At 41.8% G+C, this 22,793-nt stretch overlaps 1 protein-coding gene across 1 annotated transcript; it reads right to left on the bottom strand.

The window, feature by feature from the left end:
* Window positions 1-394: 394 nt before the first annotated feature.
* LOC144707765 (uncharacterized) lies at window positions 395-22,668 on the bottom strand. Its single transcript, XM_078581010.1, has 8 exons — window positions 21,630-22,668; window positions 17,928-18,004; window positions 2,608-2,776; window positions 2,432-2,520; window positions 2,197-2,361; window positions 2,022-2,099; window positions 1,381-1,484; window positions 395-716 (listed from the first exon to the last, which is right to left on the bottom strand). Exons 1-8 carry the CDS (start codon window positions 22,135-22,137, stop codon window positions 611-613), a joined length of 1,296 nt encoding a protein of 431 aa, XP_078437136.1. The 5' UTR covers window positions 22,138-22,668; the 3' UTR covers window positions 395-610.
* Between the last annotated feature and the right edge of the window lie 125 nt (window positions 22,669-22,793).

The raw sequence follows: 22,793 nt of genomic DNA, 5'->3' as shown, positions 1-22,793 counted from the left end.
AAAGAGAGAGAGACCGAAAGACCGAAAGAAAGAGCGAGAGACCGAAAGAGCGACAGCGAGAGAGAGAGAGAGAGAGAGAGAGAGAGGAAGAGGCAACGAGAGAGAGAGAGAGAGAGAGAGAGTTTCGTGATGCGGAACGTAGGTAGAGAAGAGATGGAAACGAGGAAGAGAGGCGGTGGAAGGGTACAAGTCGACGCCGGATGCGCACACGTGATGACACCGATCGTCGAAATAACACGCACATCTATATAACAAAAGTTTTTCCCTTCCCAACAACGACTCTTTGAGAAGACTTTCTCCTGTATAAATACATTTTTTTTTAGAAGACTTTCTCCTGTATAAATGTATATTTTTTGAGAAGACTTTCTCCTGTATAAATATTACTACAGTTCAATCGATAAAATCAATGTTTCCTGTATAAATATTACTCAGTTTAATACACTTCTTCTCTCTGCAGACCGCCTTTCTCTCAGGAAGAACAGTCGGGAGAGCCACCTCTTCTCTCTCCTCGTCTCTCTCTTCTTTGGCTGTCTGACGCATCCAACAGAGAGAGAGGTTTTGGAGAGAGAATGGGCTTCAGACGTGGGAGCCATGGAAGACGAGCTCTGGTTCAGAAGAGCTGGAGGAAGAGGCTGGTCGAGCCGTCGCCGAAGGAGCGGAGCTCTGCCGGTTTCACCGTCGCCCTGCACAGCGGACACGTCCGCTCTCTCTCGAACCTGAAAGAAGACGGTCAAGTGTAGTTCCGGATCGTCCTGGACATGGACGATGACGGGACGGGACGAATTGCGTCCCATCTGACGTCCAGATTCAGTGCAGGTACAGAGGATGGGACGAATTTTTCGTCCCTGTCTGGGAAAAACCCGTCCCGGCCCTGTCTGGGAAGAAAAAATATTATTTTATATTTTTAATATATTAATGTAGATTTTTCTAAGTTTTCTGTCTGGGAAGAAAAAATATTATTTTATATTTTTAATATATTAATGTAGATTTTTCTAAGTTTTCTGGGAAATACCGAGGAGAGAGAATGCAAAGGGACCTATGTACAATTATTTCTGAGCCGGGTCAGTTTGCACAGGCATAAAAATACAGGGACTTTGATGCAAATTGTCATAGCGATTAATAGCCGTCAGATGTGAATCCGGCGGTTTTTTATCCAGATCCGTCTGTCCATCTTCCGAGACCTCCGGACGGATGGTTTTTTCGTCCCACAGGACGGAAACCTACGTCCGACAGTCCCCGGGACGAATTTTCATCCTGAATGGGTTTGGACGGGACGATTTTTTCATCCGGGGATGAAAAAATTGTCCCGTCCGCGTCCCTGCACTATATGGTCAATACGCTGAGGATAGAAAGAGAAGAGCTTTTCAGTTAAGCCCTCACCATTCGGAGACGCAGTCCTCGCAGAACATGTGTTTACACCGGAGAAGAACAGGCGACTGCATCTTCTCCTGGCAAATCGTGCACATATCGCCCGCGGCCGCCACCTGCGCGCGCGGTGCTTACATTGTCAATATTACATCTAGAGACTCGTTACTATTCTGTAATGTTTCATATCTTTCGTACTAGTTGTAACCAACTCATATGATTATCAACCTTCTCTAACTTACATTATAGCAGAATAAAATTCAACCTCAAAATATTAAATATATTTTAATGTTTAGTTATAAAAAATGCGTTTTGCCTTGTTAATTCGAAGACAATCATAACTTACACCACTTATTTCGTATCTAATTTTAAAAGAGATTTATAATTATCGTTGTTTGTTACTACCAGACGATTACTCTAATATGAATGGAATTATTAAAATTGATACGTATTTATATGATGTCAACTTATATAACGAATATTAAAACATGTCGGTAATTATTATGTACATGAAAAACATGAAAATAGGATTTATATACGTGACACTTTAAGATAGAAAGTAACTTGAAGTGACAAACATATCACCAAGAGAAGAAAAAATAAACATAAAATATAACTATTATATACGTATCTGAGAAAATAAACAAGAAGGGTACCTGATCAGCTGTTGCATGGAAGCCGTAGTGGACCTCCTTGTGAGATAAAGCCCTCAGTGCCGCAAAGGAGGATCGGACCTGAAGTAATTTTATAAAAAACAAAATAAAATAAGAGGGATAGACTATTAAGGAGGTCAGAAGGGATGAAATTGTGAGGCGGGTTTTAGATGGCCACCTTATCGACCGTGGAGGTCAGCTTGAAGGTGAGGTAGAGCCCAGTGATGAGAGAAGAGAAGAGGGTTCCATATTCCTTATTAAGAAAGAATCTGTACCAAACTGGCGTTGGAAGCAGAGCTCGGTAGAGTAGCAGGAGATATTCAACTAGAGTCAGCATTTGTCCCTGCAAATAGAGAAGAAATCTTTATTTGAATTGTTAATGGAAAGATCAAAATTTCACATGAATCACAGACCTGTCTTCGGTAGCCAGGCCCCTTGCTGTTCTTGTAATACATCAGGAGTAGACACTTTAAGATCATGGCCGCTTGCCTCACCATGGTATCTGGTGACAAACTCAAGGATCTGCGCATGTCAATAACATAGAAGTGGCATAGAAAAGTAAATAACTCGTACAGAATATTAGATTTACCGTTTAAGATAATGACGAAGATGGCGTGCCAGAAAGGGGGGATAACTCGTGGGGGAAGCATGAACAGTGGGCGGAGAACATCTTCAGTTCTGTACCACCAGTAGACCCCAAACACGTGGAATGTGAAAAGAATTGTGGCACCGAAAAGAACCCAAAGGCTTCTTTCTCCCTGAGAAGAACATACAGAAAAATATTGTATCAGAAATATGCTTGCATCTTAAATGTATCTCAATGTATTACTTTGACTCTCCCAGTTGCTGCACATAAGAACTTTATTTTATACTTAAATTAGATGACTGTAACTAGAGCGAAATAAATTTATTATGGCCAATATAGGCTGAATTTTGGGCTTCAGCCTTATCAAATAAGCTTGCCAAAGGACTTTTGAATCCAACTAGGGAAGACATGTTGACGGCCTTTCAAACTCTGCTCAGAATTCTTGAACTGAACATTCGTGCTGTATCTTAAAATATAGAGACGTTGATGTAGGTCTATATCGAGGAAAGGAAAACTTTGAAGAAAAGTACAGATTATGACAGATTGAGATCAAGCTGAAGAACATAGTTTATACAGTAGCAGTACAGTCCCGGATCAGCACCTTTATATTTCTAGGGATCATCCATACCAGTTGACCATTCCCACTGTCTCCTACTTCTTGTCTCTTTTTCAGAATCCATCGTGACAACTACATCTTCTTGCCTGCTCTTCATTTGAGGGGCTACCTGTATAAAGTGTGCTATGTTAAGGACAAAATACGGAAATACCCCAGGGAGGGCTACTGCAGTGCACCACCTGATCCTGAGATCCAAAAACGACCTTCACAAATCTAATGCCAATTTGCTCTAACATATTTTAACTTCTTGCCATCTGATGTTTCATGGATTCCACTTTTCCTCACTAGATTCCATCGTCTCCTTAAGAGGACATTGCAATGTATATGTGAGATGGGCATGATGATCTGATACCAGCGATAAGATTCTTGCTTTATCAATAGTTTGTTCTCAACAACTGATGGATAGTCCTCGGCAGTTCACACTTCACCCCTTAGACAGGTTACCAGATCGGGACACTATCTCTAATATCCAGTCCAGCTCCCTTTCTCATCAAGAAATTACAAGAATAATAAGAACTTGTGCAGCCGAATCAGCTAAAAACATAACCAAAGTCAGAATTTGGAGGCCATCCTATTATATGAAGTGTGTCGCACGCACCAGTACCTGGCTTTGCTTTTTGAGTCGTCACACATGCAGTGTGTTATGATCCATAGCCCACAATTAAAGGGTAATTTCGTCTTTGTACCCTCTCTTGAGTATGTTTGTCTTTCCCCCTATCTGACTTTCCCCTAAAATACCTGTGGAGTTCCAGTTTCTTTAATTGTCTCCCTCAGCCCAACCTACACTTGGGAAGCTCATATGAGACTCAGGATACCCAACGAACACCCAGATGAAAGACTACATGAGGGTTACTCATGAGCCCAGGTGCCTGCACATGAGGTAGCTGAGGGAAAAGGGCTAGGGCACCATAATAGGGGATTCCCACCATAGCAGGGAGAGCTTGGGCGTTTAAGTCTTGGTTGGAATCATGGAACTGGTCGTCTGGTACATTCTTGAAATGTATCCATCATTGGTGATCAATTTCAATCGTAAATTTCAGTTGAAACTTGATTGATGAATGAAATGGTACAATTCAAGTCAAACAAGTAGATGGGATGAGAGAGAGATAGAGAAGAGATTCACAAGCAAGTTGTCCATAATCCAGATGGTCATTGCAGAAGGTGATAGAGAGGACAGATTAAAAGAGAGTCAGAGAGACAGATAATGGGAAGAAAGGGAAAGAATTCTCACAGAATGATTCTTGCTACACAAATTAGTCTTGCCTTCCCTTTTTATTAAGGGTTGGGTGTCACTGGTCTGGACCAGTTTGGACTTGGACTGATAGGAGGGCATTAACATGATACCGGGCCATTGTTTGGTGTAAGTTATCATATCATGTCTCTCTTATATGAATCTACCATGAGAATACCTAAGGAGAAAGCCCCCTAGACATACACATGCCAACTCAAACAGTACATGAGAAAGAGGGGGCTATTGATGGGAGCATCTGTCTATAATTAAAGGGAAAATGAACCAGGAATGGAGGAAGCTTTCTTTGAGTCAGTTACCGCGGCAACACTGGCTGGAGATCCTCCCTATCTGTAGGAAAACAAGGCCAATCCTGTTGGTCTCTGCTTGTTCCTTAAATCATTCTGTTGACCTTGTTCTCTTGCTGTTCTCTCCACTTCTCGAATTGTTCTGTTCTTGGATACTATTCTATTTTCGTCAATTATTGTAATTCATTGCTTAGATCCTCTCCAATATGTAGCACAAGATGTTACTAATCCTTATTGCCATGGACCAGCACCGTCAGGGGAAAGGCAAACATACGCACAGTACATGGGGAGGTTACCATCGTCGATGACAATGACCAATCTTCTGCATTTCCAAGCCACACACGAAACCTTTGCTGGTGCACACACACCAAGAATCCATCTAGCAACCTGTACAGGCCCTATCCTCCATGGGGCAGAACTAGGAGGCATTGTCTGAAAATACTGATGGAGAGAACACAGTACAACCACGCTGAGCAATGGACATGGCATCCAAGGCACACAGGAGGCAAAAAGGTTTGATCTCATCATCCAGTGGACGGAGATCAAGCAATATTCCTTGGTTCTTCCACTAGGGTGCACCAACGCTATCTCATCGATCAAAATGGCTATGCGCCCAGGCACGTTTTCCCCCGTCTACATATGTAGACAATCCACTGGGTAGGTGGATCATAATCCCAACAGGCAGAGTCAGGCTGAGCTACAATCAGGAGTTACTGTTAGAGCTACGACGGTCAACATTGGCCAACACCATCACAGGAGTCGCGCACTACCAGATGTGGAATGCCGCCACTAGATACCTTTGATTTTTTAAAAGAAAAATAGGGGAGATCACAAAAAATTGGCGACCGTCTCAGTGTAAATAGATAAGGTAATAAGTATGTATAACACCTAATGGGTTGCCCCGCAACCTAGCCAAGGCCCTTTAAAGCATACAGAGGCTAGACTCGCCACTACCTGAACAACAACGTCTAGCAATGCCTCTCGTCCATTGAAGACACCCTCCTTCCTTGCAGCCATATTGCCCAAACCACCACAGAGGGTTGACCATGCCCCTCTTGTCCCTTGAGTGCACCCCCCAGTATAAAGTCCATGACGGCCTCCTTTTCGGAAATGTCCACACTGCTCGGGCAAAAGAGTATTCAAAGAAGAGATGGGCACAGTCTTCTTCTCTGCCTGCAAACATAATACAGTCCCTCGAGGCTTCCAAGAGCCACCTCTTCCTGACGAGCCGATGGTCTGCAGTCTTCCACTATGTCTCTGCTGTTGAACCTCATGTAAGGATCCCCGACATAGAAGGATGTGTCTATCCACCCCCATCTGTCATGTGTTTCTCTCAGTGGACATATGTGTATTACGTTCCACTACATCATGCACTCTCTGGTCGTACATGGGTATTGATCAAGAATGGAATCCAGATGCCATCCCACCACTCCCAAGCTGTGGCACAAGGGGTCCATGCAAGGGTGAACAGGCGTGGGAACTTTGTTTTTAGTGTGCTTAAAGCTGACCGTGCATCTTGCCCAAAACAAAAGGCTGTCCCATCCCCTAGCTTGGCTTTGAAGAATTCCCAATCCTGAGGAAACACTTGCCTCATCCCCTGCCAGAACACAAAGAACACTTGTACCAGAGTCACTCAACTCCCTTGTTCAAGCTAGATCCACAGTTGTCTTTCAGAACCCTTGTAACCATATACTTTGATAACAGCCTCCCAACCAATCAATGCACTTCCCTACTACTCAATTGTTTTTCTTCTTTTACAAAAAATGAAATCAATTAACTGGTTGAGTGGCTGTTAGAGGCAGGCCTGATACGTCACTCCAACAGCCTATTACAGCCTTGCTCTAAAAGTAAAGAGGAAGGATGGGAAGTGGCATTAGGAGGATGTTAAGCTTCTTGTATTTGCTCTTTATGTTTTTTTTTAAATATAAAAGGGGTGAACACCCAATGAATCGGTGCACCCCCTATCAGGACCTTACAGTCCATGCACCATCAATGTGATCATATTCAAACCCTCCCCTCTCCGCCTGTCACCTGCTAGAGCCATGTTGCCTTTAATCCCAGCTTCTTGTATTTGTGCCCAGGTCTCAAGTGATCAATGTAGTAGAAAGACATATCCCTATCCTATTTGTTGAGAAATATGAGTTAAAAGTCCAGAGAAATAAGCCCAAGACAGAGGAGAAGGCCCAAATCCAGGAAGCCACCTATCGGGCTCACTAGGAGACAGTGGGGCCCGCCGCAAAAAGGCTAACGGCTAGTTTTAAACTAGCTTTTAACTAGCCGTTGGGCCAGTGCCCAACGGCTTCTATAAAGCTTGATGAAAACACTATTTTTTGTACCTTTTTTACTTGATGAAATAATATTTTTTCTTCTCTTCTGCACTTCAACAATTCTCCACAAATTGTCACTATTAAAGCTGCAGTTCTAGCTCAACTTTCAGAAATGTTCCATCCTGCTTTCCTGTTAAATCCTTGATATATTTACCGCTGCTATTCTCACTGAACAGGTCCAGGTTTTCGTCTAATTGATGCACAATATGATATTGGAACCTCATTGGTCCCACTTGTCTGTAAATATGGAGAGCATCTAAATTAAAAATAGTACATTCAACGACAGTACATTTAGATATATTCATCCTCCATCATATCCCTATCCTATTTGTTGAGAAATATGAGTTAAAAGTCCAGAGAAATAAGCCCAAGACAGAGGAGAAGGCCCAAATCCAGGAAGCCACCTATCGGGCTCACTAGGAGACAGTGGGGCCCGCCGCAAAAAGGCTAACGGCTAGTTTTAAACTAGCTTTTAACTAGCCGTTGGGCCAGTGCCCAACGGCTTCTATAAAGCTTGATGAAAACACTATTTTTTGTACCTTTTTTACTTGATGAAATAATATTTTTTTCTTCTCTTCTGCACTTCAACAATTCTCCACAAATTGTCACTATTAAAGCTGCAGTTCTAGCTCAACTTTCAGAAATGTTCCATCCTGCTTTCCTGTTAAATCCTTGATATATTTACGCTGCTATTCTCACTGAACAGGTCCAGGTTTTCGTCTAATTGATGCACAATATGATATTGGAACCTCATTGGTCCCACTTGTCTGTAAATATGGAGAGCATCTAAATTAAAAATAGTACATTCAACGACAGTACATTTAGATATATTCATCCTCCATCATATCCCTATCCTATTTGTTGAGAAATATGAGTTAAAAGTCCAGAGAAATAAGCCCAAGACAGAGGAGAAGGCCCAAATCCAGGAAGCCACCTATCGGGCTCACTAGGAGACAGTGGGGCCCGCCGCAAAAAGGCTAACGGCTAGTTTTAAACTAGCTTTTAACTAGCCGTTGGGCCAGTGCCCAACGGCTTCTATAAAGCTTGATGAAAACACTATTTTTTGTACCTTTTTTACTTGATGAAATAATATTTTTCTTCTCTTCTGCACTTCAACAATTCTCCACAAATTGTCACTATTAAAGCTGCAGTTCTAGCTCAACTTTCAGAAATGTTCCATCCTGCTTTCCTGTTAAATCCTTGATATATTTACGCTGCTATTCTCACTGAACAGGTCCAGGTTTTCGTCTAATTGATGCACAATATGATATTGGAACCTCATTGGTCCCACTTGTCTGTAAATATGGAGAGCATCTAAATTAAAAATAGTACATTCAACGACAGTACATTTAGATATATTCATCCTCCATCATATCCCTATCCTATTTGTTGAGAAATATGAGTTAAAAGTCCAGAGAAATAAGCCCAATACAGAGGAGAAGGCCCAAATCCAGGAAGCCACCTATCGGGCTCACTAGGAGACAGTGGGGCCCCATGCAAAGGCTAACGGCTAGTTTTAAACTAGCTTTTAACTAGCCGTTGGGCCAGTGCCCAACGGCTTCTATAAAGCTTGATGAAAACACTATTTTTGTACCTTTTACTTGATGAAATAATATTTTTCTTCTCTTCTGCACTTCAACAATTCTCCACAAATTGTCACTATTAAAGCTGCAGTTCTAGCTCAACTTTCAGAAATGTTCCATCCTGCTTTCCTGTTAAATCCTTGATATATTTACGCTGCTATTCTCACTGAACAGGTCCAGGTTTTCGTCTAATTGATGCACAATATGATATTGGAACCTCATTGGTCCCACTTGTCTGTAAATATGGAGAGCATCTAAATTAAAAATAGTACATTCAACGACAGTACATTTAGATATATTCATCCTCCATCATATCCCTATCCTATTTGTTGAGAAATATGAGTTAAAAGTCCAGAGAAATAAGCCCAAGACAGAGGAGAAGGCCCAAATCCAGGAAGCCACCTATCGGGCTCACTAGGAGACAGTGGGGCCCGCCAAAAAGGCTAACGGCTAGTTTTAAACTAGCTTTTAACTAGCCGTTGGGCCAGTGCCCAACGGCTTCTATAAAGCTTGATGAAAACACTATTTTTTGTACCTTTTTACTTGATGAAATAATATTTTTTTCTTCTCTTCTGCACTTCAACAATTCTCCACAAATTGTCACTATTAAAGCTGCAGTTCTAGCTCAACTTTCAGAAATGTTCCATCCTGCTTTCCTGTTAAATCCTTGATATATTTACCGCTGCTATTCTCACTGAACAGGTCCAGGTTTTCGTCTAATTGATGCACAATATGATATTGGAACCTCATTGGTCCCACTTGTCTGTAAATATGGAGAGCATCTAAATTAAAAATAGTACATTCAACGACAGTACATTTAGATATATTCATCCTCCATCATATCCCTATCCTATTTGTTGAGAAATATGAGTTAAAAGTCCAGAGAAATAAGCCCAAGACAGAGGAGAAGGCCCAAATCCAGGAAGCCACCTATCGGGCTCACTAGGAGACAGTGGGGCCCGCCGCAAAAAGGCTAACGGCTAGTTTTAAACTAGCTTTTAACTAGCCGTTGGGCCAGTGCCCAACGGCTTCTATAAAGCTTGATGAAAACACTATTTTTTGTACCTTTTTTACTTGATGAAATAATATTTTTTCTTCTCTTCTGCACTTCAACAATTCTCCACAAATTGTCACTATTAAAGCTGCAGTTCTAGCTCAACTTTCAGAAATGTTCCATCCTGCTTTCCTGTTAAATCCTTGATATATTTACCGCTGCTATTCTCACTGAACAGGTCCAGGTTTTCGTCTAATTGATGCACAATATGATATTGGAACCTCATTGGTCCCACTTGTCTGTAAATATGGAGAGCATCTAAATTAAAAATAGTACATTCAACGACAGTACATTTAGATATATTCATCCTCCATCATATCCCTATCCTATTTGTTGAGAAATATGAGTTAAAAGTCCAGAGAAATAAGCCCAAGACAGAGGAGAAGGCCCAAATCCAGGAAGCCACCTATCGGGCTCACTAGGAGACAGTGGGGCCCGCCGCAAAAAGGCTAACGGCTAGTTTTAAACTAGCTTTTAACTAGCCGTTGGGCCAGTGCCCAACGGCTTCTATAAAGCTTGATGAAAACACTATTTTTGTACCTTTTTACTTGATGAAATAATATTTTTCTTCTCTTCTGCACTTCAACAATTCTCCACAAATTGTCACTATTAAAGCTGCAGTTCTAGCTCAACTTTCAGAAATGTTCCATCCTGCTTTCCTGTTAAATCCTTGATATATTTACGCTGCTATTCTCACTGAACAGGTCCAGGTTTTCGTCTAATTGATGCACAATATGATATTGGAACCTCATTGGTCCCACTTGTCTGTAAATATGGAGAGCATCTAAATTAAAAATAGTACATTCAACGACAGTACATTTAGATATATTCATCCTCCATCATATCCCTATCCTATTTGTTGAGAAATATGAGTTAAAAGTCCAGAGAAATAAGCCCAAGACAGAGGAGAAGGCCCAAATCCAGGAAGCCACCTATCGGGCTCACTAGGAGACAGTGGGGCCCGCCGCAAAAAGGCTAACGGCTAGTTTTAAACTAGCTTTTAACTAGCCGTTGGGCCAGTGCCCAACGGCTTCTATAAAGCTTGATGAAAACACTATTTTTTGTACCTTTTTTACTTGATGAAATAATATTTTTTTCTTCTCTTCTGCACTTCAACAATTCTCCACAAATTGTCACTATTAAAGCTGCAGTTCTAGCTCAACTTTCAGAAATGTTCCATCCTGCTTTCCTGTTAAATCCTTGATATATTTACCGCTGCTATTCTCACTGAACAGGTCCAGGTTTTCGTCTAATTGATGCACAATATGATATTGGAACCTCATTGGTCCCACTTGTCTGTAAATATGGAGAGCATCTAAATTAAAAATAGTACATTCAACGACAGTACATTTAGATATATTCATCCTCCATCATATCCCTATCCTATTTGTTGAGAAATATGAGTTAAAAGTCCAGAGAAATAAGCCCAAGACAGAGGAGAAGGCCCAAATCCAGGAAGCCACCTATCGGGCTCACTAGGAGACAGTGGGGCCCGCCGCAAAAAGGCTAACGGCTAGTTTTAAACTAGCTTTTAACTAGCCGTTGGGCCAGTGCCCAACGGCTTCTATAAAGCTTGATGAAAACACTATTTTTTGTACCTTTTACTTGATGAAATAATATTTTTCTTCTCTTCTGCACTTCAACAATTCTCCACAAATTGTCACTATTAAAGCTGCAGTTCTAGCTCAACTTTCAGAAATGTTCCATCCTGCTTTCCTGTTAAATCCTTGATATATTTACACGCTGCTATTCTCACTGAACAGGTCCAGGTTTTCGTCTAATTGATGCACAATATGATATTGGAACCTCATTGGTCCCACTTGTCTGTAAATATGGAGAGCATCTAAATTAAAAATAGTACATTCAACGACAGTACATTTAGATATATTCATCCTCCATCATATCCCTATCCTATTTGTTGAGAAATATGAGTTAAAAGTCCAGAGAAATAAGCCCAAGACAGAGGAGAAGGCCCAAATCCAGGAAGCCACCTATCGGGCTCACTAGGAGACAGTGGGGCCCGCCGCAAAAAGGCTAACGGCTAGTTTTAAACTAGCTTTTAACTAGCCGTTGGGCCAGTGCCCAACGGCTTCTATAAAGCTTGATGAAAACACTATTTTTTGTACCTTTTTTACTTGATGAAATAATATTTTTTCTTCTCTTCTGCACTTCAACAATTCTCCACAAATTGTCACTATTAAAGCTGCAGTTCTAGCTCAACTTTCAGAAATGTTCCATCCTGCTTTCCTGTTAAATCCTTGATATATTTACCGCTGCTATTCTCACTGAACAGGTCCAGGTTTTCGTCTAATTGATGCACAATATGATATTGGAACCTCATTGGTCCCACTTGTCTGTAAATATGGAGAGCATCTAAATTAAAAATAGTACATTCAACGACAGTACATTTAGATATATTCATCCTCCATCACATTTACGTCTTTCTGTCTCCCTGACAACAGGTTCCTGAGAAATCTAAACATCAAGACGGAGGCAATTGGGTGTGTGATTTCTTGACTATCGAGAGGATGAATATGTGAACAAGAAGAAATATAATGTTATTATTTCCACACACACGGACACCCCCATACTACACAATGTTCCCCTTTTTAGAGAGGCTGCCAATCGACTGTTGGAGATATATGACCGTTGGAATCAACGGTCATATTTCACTATGATCTGGCCCATTTATAAAACATGGGCCCGGTAATACATGAGTTATTTGGGCCGTATGATCTAACATCCCCCCTCAAGTTGGGTATAGATGTTGATCATGCCCAACTTGGACACCAAGACTTGGAACTGCGGGCCAGGGATCCCTTTGGTGAAAATATCCGCAATCTGCTCCAGAGAAGGAATGTAGTGAGGTATAATGAAGCCCTCATCAATGCTTTGTTTGATATAGTGTCGTGCCACCCTTGCATGCTTCGTCCTTTCGTGTTGGACTGGGTTTTTTGCCATAGCAATTGCTGATTTGCAATCAGAGTACAGAGTCATTCCTTTGTCTGAAAAAACTTTCAAATCCTGCAAGATACCCTCAAGCCACATTCCTTCACATACTCCCTTCTTCAGTGCTCTGAGTTCAGCTTCTGCGCTTGATAAAGAGACCTTCTGTTTCTTACTACGCCATGTAACAAGATTCCCTCCTATGAAACTGCAATAACCAGATGTAGACCGGCTGTCTTCAAATGATCCTGCATAGTCAGAATCCATGTAGAGGACCACACTCGGCTCACTTCCTCTGTTAAATAGTAGACCAAGTCCAATTGACCCCTTCAGGTAAGCTAGGATGCGATCTGCTGCATGTTGATGTGATTCCTGAGGATCATTCATGAATTGACTTCGAGAGTTGACTGCGAAAGCAATATCCGGCCGAGTGTGGTTGAGATAATGTAGCTTACCAATGAGACGTTGAAATGAAGTCTTGTTTACGGGTGTGTCTTTTTCACTCTGTTCAGCTTTTAACTTAACATTACTATCCACTGGTGTAGCCGCTGGTCGACAATCCAACTTCCCGGTTTCCTTTAACAAATCAAGGATATACTTATGCTGAGAAAGTACGATCCCTGCCCGACTGTGTAGTCGACGCAAAGGTTTCGTTGTAGTCGACGCCGTAAGACTGTGTATATCCTTGTGCCACCAAACGAGCTTTGTGTCTGGCCACTGACCCATCTGAGTGATATTTTACAGTGAATACCCATCGACTTCCCACTAGTTTCTTTCTGGGTGGGAGTGGGCCCATCTCCCAAGTACCATTTCTCTTTAGTGCTGCCATTTCTTCTTCCATAGCTGTCTTCCACTCTGCAGATGACATCGCTTCTGTCACATTCTTCGGAATAGATACAGTCATTAGGGCTTGAACCACCTGATTATACTCTGGAGAGAGCCGGGAGTAAGATAGATAATTTTTAACTGGATAGAGTTTAGTCTTCATGCAGTTACGAATTCCCTTGCTTATGGCAATGGACCAACCATCGTTTCCTGAGTCTTCTCCTCCTGCCGGCAGGATTGTTGTTGTGAACAAGAAGGAAAACTTGATTAACCCAAAAAGACAGATTACAATTGTTGATATAGGAGCCCTAATGGGCTAATGAAGGAAAATGCCCTTAATGAGCTAATTACGGAATATAATACTGATAATGGTAGGAGCTATAATGTCCACAGTTGTACTTGAGTCGTCACGTGGTCTATAAGGCTCCTCCTCCTCAGGAGGACGTGGAGGAGTACTTATAGCCATGTCCTTATCATAAGTTTCTGATGCTGAGGAGAGACTTCGCTGCATACTATCATTTTCTTGCTCCGAAGATTCTAAATACTCTTCTGATCGTTCCAAATGAGCATGAAACATTCGGACTTCGTCGAACTTCACGTCTGCAGTAATGAAGATCTTCCTGGAGCTTGGATGATAGCATTTATAACCTTTCTGGGTTGAAGAATATCCCAGAAACACACATCTTAGGGCTCGATGATCCAACTTCCCTGCATGATGAACTTGAACATATACAACACAGCCAAACACCTTGGCCGGGAGGTTAGTTCTTAAAGATAAATGTGGGAATTCAGCAGATAAAAGATCAATAGGAGCATGATAATTTAATGTTTTTGAGGCTGTCCTATTTATAAGATGAGTGGCTGTTGCGACTGCTTCAGCCCAATAGTTCTTGGGACAATTCCCTTGAAATAAAAGAGCCCTGGCTGAAGACATTATATGGCCAATCTTTCTTTCAGCAAGTCCATTTTGCTGAGGGGTATTCACACATGAGGACTGGTGAATTATCCCCTCTTCTTCCCTGTAATTAGTTACTTATCCACAAAAGAATTCTGTTGCATTATCTGATCTAAATATCCGTACTTTCTTTCCGAATTGTGTATGAATCATCTCACAAAATTTGATGATAATAGATGGAATTTCAGTCTTAGATTTCAGTAGATACACCCATGTATATCTAGAGAAATCATCTACAAATAAGATAAACCATTTGTGATGGGATAGTCCAAGTGTGGAGCAAGGTTCCCACACATCACTATGGATACAATCAAATGCTGATTGAGTTCTGTGATCTGAAACTGGAAAAGAAGATCGTTTGTGTTTAGCAAATTGGCAACTTTCACAGTTCAAATTATCAAAAATAATCCCTTTAAACAAATTGGGATGGGAATGTTTCAAAATGTGGAATGAGGGGTGCCCTAGTCTCTTATGCAGGAGATTGATCCGCTCTTCACTCTGGGCAGTATAGGTGGCTTTCTGCTTTTCATCCTCCTCCAATCCATCTAGCAAGAGAAGACCTCCCCTCCTCTTAACAGATGAAATCTTCCGTCCGGTTTCCTTAAGACATAGGAAACAAGAATCTGAGTCTAAGATAAATCACCATCCAGTATCATTTACTAACTGAATTAAGGACAATAAATTTGCTTTCAATTCAGGTACATGCAAAACATCTTTCAGTAATTTCCCTTTGATCTCAATTGATCATCTTCCTGCCACTTCTAATATTCCACCATTGGCAGTAAAAACTCTGAGATTATTAGTTTCTAGCTCATAATTTTTAAATAGCATTTTGTGGGGTGACATATGATCTGTCGCCCCAGAATCTAAAATCCAAGAAACAGTAGTGGGTGTATTATTAGTAACTGTAGTGAAAATAAATTTCTTACCTGACTGTACGAGTGAAGTAGAGCCAAACTTCTGAAGGATCTTGTTTACTTCTGACTGAATAAGTTTCTGAATTTCACCTCCGTCCTCCCCTTTCTTTGCAGCAGATAATTCCTCTCCTTCACTTGCCACATAGGCTTTCTTGTGCTGCCCTGGATTCCACGTCCCTTTCCTGATCTGCTCTTCCTTCCAGGCTAACTTTCTGCAGTCCCTTTTTAGGTGGCCTGGTTTCCTGCAATAGCCACAAGTAAGTTCTGAGGAATTACCTTCCTACGGAGTGGACTTCTGGTGATGAGTAGAAGATGTGGCTGCATTATTTATGTTGTGCCCTGGTTCCCCTTTCTTGGCCAAGTGGGCCACTGAGACAGGAGTAGACACCTCGCCATCCTTAGGGTTAAGCTTCTTCCGCCGCTCTGCCCCTTGCAATTCAGAGATAGCTTCCGCTAAGGTGGGGAACCTCTCTCTGTGCAGCAATTGGCTTCTAAGATTCTCATACTCTGAATTCAATCCCATCAAAAAGGTGAGGGTTCTGAACTTGGTTTCTCTGAGACAAGATGGTGAGTTCTTGTCGCCAGTGGGCCAGAGAAGGTCAAGCTCCCTCCATATGGCCTTTAATTTTGCAGAGTAGGAAGAAATTGATAGATTTCCCTGTTTCAATGCTTTCTCTTGTTCTCGAAGGTCATAGACACGATAATCGCTGTGGGTTTCCGCACATGATTTCTGAATTTCTTGCCATAAGTCTCGTACGCAGTCAATAAGTAGATAGTCGTCTGCCTGATCTGGTTCCATATTTTTGATCATCCAATTGGTGATAAAGGCTTCTTCAGATTCCCAAATTACTCTTTCAAGTTTGGGAGCGTCTTCCGAAGGAGCATCTTCTGTTAGGTGATTCCCCAGGTAGATAGCCTTAAGGGATCTTTGGACCAACGTTATCCACTTCTGCCCATTGATTCCATTTTATTTGATATCCAGGTCCGGTAAGAACAACCTTGGCTGAGCAGGTGTCTCAGCCGGTTTAACGATGGTTGAGGAGGTGATCTCGGATTCCTTCTCAGCCATCCTGGACTTTCCCATCTGGAGATGAGTAGACGGAATACTCCTTAACAAGAGCTGCTGATCTGAGTGTTGACGGAGCAAGTCTTCACTGGAGAAGAACTTCCCCGGAAAATAAACACAACTTCTGATCGGGCAATTTCGCCGTGTGAAGCTTCAAGAGGAAAAAACCCAAGAGCCAAACTCCTCTATTCTTCTGCACAGGTCGTAGCTTGCCCCAAGCGCGGAGTCTTTATGAAACGCGTGGATCGCGAATCAAAAAGTACTCCGGGAGTAAATAGCGAAAGCTCGCGAAATCACGAAATCGCGAAATCGCAGTCTCTGAAATCACCGAGTTCGCCGAATTCGCCAAGGTAGCTGAGCTCACCGAGTTCGCTGATAGAGAAATATAAGAATATTCGAAGAATGAGTTGTCGCCGAAATCGCAAGAACAAAAGTGCAGAATCTCTGAAATCGCCGAGTTCGTTGAGTTCGCCAAGTTTGCTGAGCTCGCCGAGTTCGCCGAGAGAGAAAGATAGGAGTAGTCGAGGAAGAAGTCGCCGCCGAAATTGCAAGAAGAACTCGTCGCTGAAAAATGTTGCCGAAGCAGAAATCGTCGCCAAAATTGCAGGAAGACGCCGCCGAAATTGCCAAAATCGTTGCCGAAGCAGAAATCGTCGCTGAAAGACGCCGCCGAGATTGCAAGAAGAACTCGTTGCCGAACAAGGAAGATTAGAAATTATCCGAAGAAAAAAACTTGTCGCCTTTGGTAGTCCTACGATCGCTGCTCTGATACCATGTGATTTCTTGACTATCGAGAGGATGAATATGTGAACAAGAAGAAATATAATGTTATTATTTCCACACACACGGACACCCCCATACTACACAATGTTCCCCTTTTTAGAGAGGCTGCCAATTGACCGTTGGAGATATATGACCGTTGGAATCAACGGTCATATTTCACTATGATCGGGCCCATTTATAAAACATGGGCCCGGTAATACATGAGTTATTTGGGCCGTATGATCTAACAGGGTGGCCACCAAATACTCAGGAAAACCCCAATAAGAAGACCTGGATGAGTTTATTGAAGAAGAAAGATGAAGAGTCCGACTGAGGGTCACAAGAGAATAAGCCTGCCTAGATGGATACTGATTCAGTATTTCGTGAATAGTGCTTATCCTTTTCTCGACCCTAATCTTCTTCGATACTTTTAGAACCAAAATATCTTTGGCCCGACCTCTCCTCAACTGTTATCTAGATCCCATTTTGGTCAAAAGACCATGGCCTACGATCATCACAGTAAAAGATAAGGGACTTCAGAGGAATATCACAAAACAAGAAAAGACTCTCAGTTCCAGAAAAAATATTTTTTTGGAGAAAAGCAACAAATTAATATTCAGGTAGAGGGATAGAGGGCAATGAATCTGATCCTGTTAAATTATCAGTCTTCTATTGAGATCAATGGCTAATGAAAAGATATATGAGAAGTAACTATTAAAGCATATTAAAAAAGGACCTTTAAAGCAGTTTGTTTACAAATGATGTCGTTGGATTTAAACAACACTGCAACAATCCACATTGTCACAATGAATCCTGCAGGAACATGAGAGGATATCAATTAAAATAACTGGTATAAAATAGGTCAATAAGTATGAATCCCACAAGAACAGAGTCGGAAAAAATAGGTAGACATAAATGAATACTATATTGCAAAACCAGTATTTCCCAGTGTGTTATCTTCAATAGCCTTTTGGGTTAAGCCATTTATTAGCAGTAAATCATTAAAGAAGTTCATAATTTTTTTAAAATCCCACAGAAATCAGATGAGTTGCCCAAAGTTCTGTTTATGAAAGAGAAGCAGGCACACTGAATATAAAATACTATACAAACAACAAAAACTAGCCATGAGCATAAGCCCAGGTGCCTTTCACGATTAGATATTCCTCACTCTTCCTTGCACATTAATTCATATCATTTGCAGTAGTATTCTTATTTTTCTCTAGCTAACTCTGGATTTATGATAATTGAAACTATCTTATTGGCTACATTTAGACAAAAATCCAGGTGCCTTTCACCAAACATTTTCCCAATGTTTGGTGTCTTTGAGAGAATATTGAAAATAAGAGTAGTAGTTGAGAAGGAACAACATGTAATATTGTGCAGATGTATAGTGAAAAACATGTGATTATCCATTAGAAGATCTTTACACTATTGGACAAGATAAACACTATCAGGGCTCTGATTTTACAAGTAGCACATAAAGGTTGGAAGTTTAAAATCCATTAATATCTGGTATCCTGAGAGAATAGATGTATGCAAAAGAATGAGCATCTCGTGAGGAACTCAAAGGAATATGGTACTCGAATGAGTGTGCATCATCTATGCACAATAAGAAATCTAGAATTATGGCTCGAAGCATTTACCTTAAGCACGGAATGTATGACATTCACCAACAATGTATAGCCTGAGGTACCTCCAAAAGTACACATCTCATGGGGTTTTGATGCATTTCTTATGTAGCAATGATATGATTACATTACCAGAGATTATAAGTTGGCTGTTTCTTCCATCAGGGGGTAGCTAGAAGTAATTTATCAAGTAACAATAGGATAAGTATTTCCTGGCTGTGGACTCAGCTGACTTTCTGTATCAACACATCACATCATCCTCTTTTAAAGGGACTGGATGGGATAACAACACAATGCAGTTTTGGATCTCCGTTCTCAAACACTCAAAAAAATGATCCCAGATTCCTCTAGGCAGTTGAATAGCTCGGAGTTTGTATGCCATTAACAAGATTCTATCCCTTCCTCAAGAGTATCCTAATCAGCTAGCCCATCCAGGGCATTTGGTCTTTCGTCACTACGTTTCCCCTTCCCTTAAATATAAGTAATCCTCCCTTTACAATGCCACAGTAAAAGTATCAAGTAAAGTGAAATTGTAATTATCTCTCTTCACTCCTCAGTCTTAGGCCCTTCAATCCCCTATCATTGCATGTTTCCCTGATGGAAACTCCCTCACCAGAACTTCAGCTGGTTTCCTCTATATGGATCTATTTGATCCCATAATATCCTTCCTTCTAAAGGTTCCTATCAATTGGTATCAGATCAAACAATCGTTCAGCTTTTTCACTGAGAATGAACAGCAGCTAATGGAGCCTTGATTTGAGACTTACACCTCCAAGAATGGTACAAGCAGTGGCATCTCAAAGAGTTGAAGCCTTGGATTAACAGATGGAGGTTAAATTGGCGCCCATCTTCCAATCGCAGCATTTTCCCCCTGCTGAATAGGCCCTTCTGGAAGCTGCCAGAGATGACATCTCTTCAACCCCAGGCAGTGGCTTTGACTGCAACACCGAGGTGCCACCACCTACCACTGGTATCATTCAACATTGAAATAGCCTGTTCTCAAGCCCAACCTCCTTGTCAAAAAGAAGGATGGAGACTATCATTTCTGCATTGGCTACAAATTTCCAATCCCAGTTACCAAGGAAATATTGGAGAGCAACATGTCAGACGCATTTTCCAAAGCTTGATTTAAGATCAGGCAGCCAGTTAGAATGATTTCAACACACATTACTGCCATTCTGAATTCAAGATAATGCCTTTTGGGATGTCAAGTGCCCCTGCAACCGTTCTCACCCCTTCCACAGAATATTGTATTAGTCTTATTTTACAACATTCTGATTTATCACAACACTGAAGAGGACCATATGGATAACATGATGCATGTTTTCCATAAACTGGAGGCTGTTTCTCTTTACATTTATATGAAGACGTTTGCTTGCAGTCAGCGCGCATCTAGTATTCGCGCTACTGGATCTTTCTTGAGGATACGAATACAGACAGATCTAAATTTTTGGTAATCATAAGTTGGCCTAATCCCAAGAGCGTTAGAGAGCTTAGAATTTTGCTAGTACTCATTTATTAGAGATGTCAGCAAATTGAGAGCCCAGCCCAAAAGGGCCCAGTTAAGGATGCTAAAAAAGGGAACTCCCTCCCAACCAGGGTAATCAAAGAACAGAACTGTGGGTCTCTCTTCTCTCTCCCTTGATCTCTTTAATAAAGTCCTTTCTCTCCCGTATACTGACTTCCTGCCTCCCATCACAGACGACCTTTCCTGTGTGTGGCAGATCTGTCTCTACATCCTAGAGAAGCTCTTCTGAAGGATCTCCCTCCTCTATCCTTAATGTTCTCTCTTCTTGGCGATCAGGCAATTGGAATTACCTAATTTTATTTGCAGACATCATCTTTTGCCTGAAGATCAATTTTCAGAGCAATCCTAATCTCAATCGATTAAGATCAACTTGTAGTTATTTGCAGACACTTCTCATAAATTTGTTTGATTTGCAACTGCTACCTTTCAAAGTATTAAAGATGAAATATGGGTGTGTTTACACCTACTTACAAGAAAACAACATACTTTAAGGAGTTAAAATCTCAATCGATGTTTAGGAAATTTTTATGCTTTTCACTGCAGAAAGTCAGTCCTACGATGGTCTCATGCCCTGATTATACACATCATAACACATCTAGATTTTGGTTAACTTTCCTGGATCAGCTAATCAAAGGACATAGATGAAGAACATCAAAAAGTTTAAGCAAAATTGTAGTTTGTCCGGGCAATGGAAATTTATCCCGAACTAATTTCGCATGAGGAACTGAGAAGATCGATGATGTAGAAAGGCACTGGAAAACAAATTTCTGAACGGCTTCATCTTCCCAAGACTGATCTCGGGGCAAACATATATTTACGCATTGCTTTTTTCAAGTTCTAAGTTAAAACCGTTCTTCACACAACTGGGACTTAAAAAATGTCAGACTTCTCAAAGGTGGAACAGATTCCGGGTATTCAAATTTGAAAGACAAAGCCCTTCAATAAAACCCATGAAATTTGTATTTCTTTTGGCGTTCAATTACGAGATGAGACTCCATTGTACCAGCTTTAAAGTGTCCGTTCTCAGAAACGCCCATTAGTTAAGGCGATAATTAAAAAGCAAATATCATGAATTAACTGTCTGAAAAGCAGCTTGAAAGTTTGTACAGTCTAAAGTAGTATGGAAATAAAAAACGTAGCAAACGAGGAGCTAAGTGAGACCCATATTCCAAAGCTGAAATTCCAGTACCGTAAATCAAATCCCCAGACACCAAACTTTAATTTGTTTTTTTGAAGAAAACACCAAACTTTAAATTGCACCACTAAAAAGGGAAGCGCGTACCTTGCAAATGTTGCCGAACGAACACCACTAACAGGAGCAACGAAAACGGAAGAACCTGCTCGATCCATCTCGCAGCCTGCTGAATATCATATCTCCGAGGTGATGAATCGACGTTGCTCACTCCATCTGTGCTTGCAGAACTCCCAGAAGAGCTTGCGGGAGAAGAAGAACCATCAAGCAGTCCCCCATCACCCCCTTCCTCCGCACTTCCATGATCAAAATTCGCCGTGGACGACGGCTCTTCGGAGGAAATCCCATCTGCTCTTCCTTCCACAACAATCTGCTGCGGGCGCCGAGCCCCTGACCCATCTTGATCTGCAGCGCCTATAATTCTTATAGAAAGCTCTCCTCCCACACTATCCAGGGCACCGGCCCCAATTGAACTCTCGCCGTCGGGGTGACTCGAACGGCGAAGGATACCAGAGTACTCCAGCACTGCGGAAATCGGAGCCTGAAGGAAATTCGATGGAGAAAACTGAGCCGCATACTGCCTAGAAAGGGCGTCCATGGCCGAACGCGTCGCCCTCCTGTTCTGACCCCGTTCTGGAACAAAATTTCCGAAGAAATCCTTGCAATTCACCAATCTCCTGGTCTGAACCCGCTCTGCAACAGAATTTCAGAAGAAATCCTTGCAATTCACCAATCTCTTGTTCTGACCCCGCTCTGGAACAGAATTTCAGAAGAAATCCTTGCAATTCACCGATTCACAGGAAATTTCCCAGGGCATCACGGTCTATGTCGCAGAGATCGGGACAGATCCAGAGGTATGCTACAGGCCGCGCACATTCAACGTCGCTGTTACACCAGCGGAGATCGCTGACCTCACGATCCACGACTCATCCCAAAACGTCAAATCAACTTTCCTACCGTCCGCATCACATCCTTCGACTCCGAGTTCGAATTTCGGGGGAACGGATCGACGACATTAAAGATGAAGCGCGTTGCGATCGATCTCCCCGCTCCACAGCAAGAACGCGCCATGGCCGTCAGCTTCTTCATCTTCTTCCTCTTCTCCACCACCGCCATTCAATTCGCCTTCCTCCAACCCCACCGCGGGAGCTTTAAATAACCAGCCACTCGCTCAACAAACGTCAACATCGCGTCAACGTCATCGACTTCGTTGACGATGACGATGACGAAAGTTTTGGGCGGGGGAGTCTATAA

The sequence above is a fragment of the Wolffia australiana genome, chromosome 1 (assembly GCF_029677425.1).
Source record: "Wolffia australiana isolate 7733 chromosome 1, ASM2967742v1".
NCBI lineage: Eukaryota > Viridiplantae > Streptophyta > Magnoliopsida > Alismatales > Araceae > Wolffia > Wolffia australiana.
This window is presented reverse-complemented; position numbering and strand designations above follow the sequence as displayed.

Excerpts from the sequence above, each read along its gene's own strand:
- LOC144707765 (XM_078581010.1), bottom strand. The coding sequence starts at position 22,137 with ATGGACGCCCTTTCTAGGCAGTATGCGGCTCAGTTTTCTCCATCGAAT. Across the intron at positions 18,005-21,629 it reads CGTTCGGCAACATTTGCAAG|GATTCATTGTGACAATGTGG; the intron begins GTACGCGCTTCC and ends ATGTTCCTGCAG. Across the intron at positions 2,777-17,927 it reads GTAAACAAACTGCTTTAAAG|GGAGAAAGAAGCCTTTGGGT; the intron begins GTCCTTTTTTAA and ends TGTTCTTCTCAG.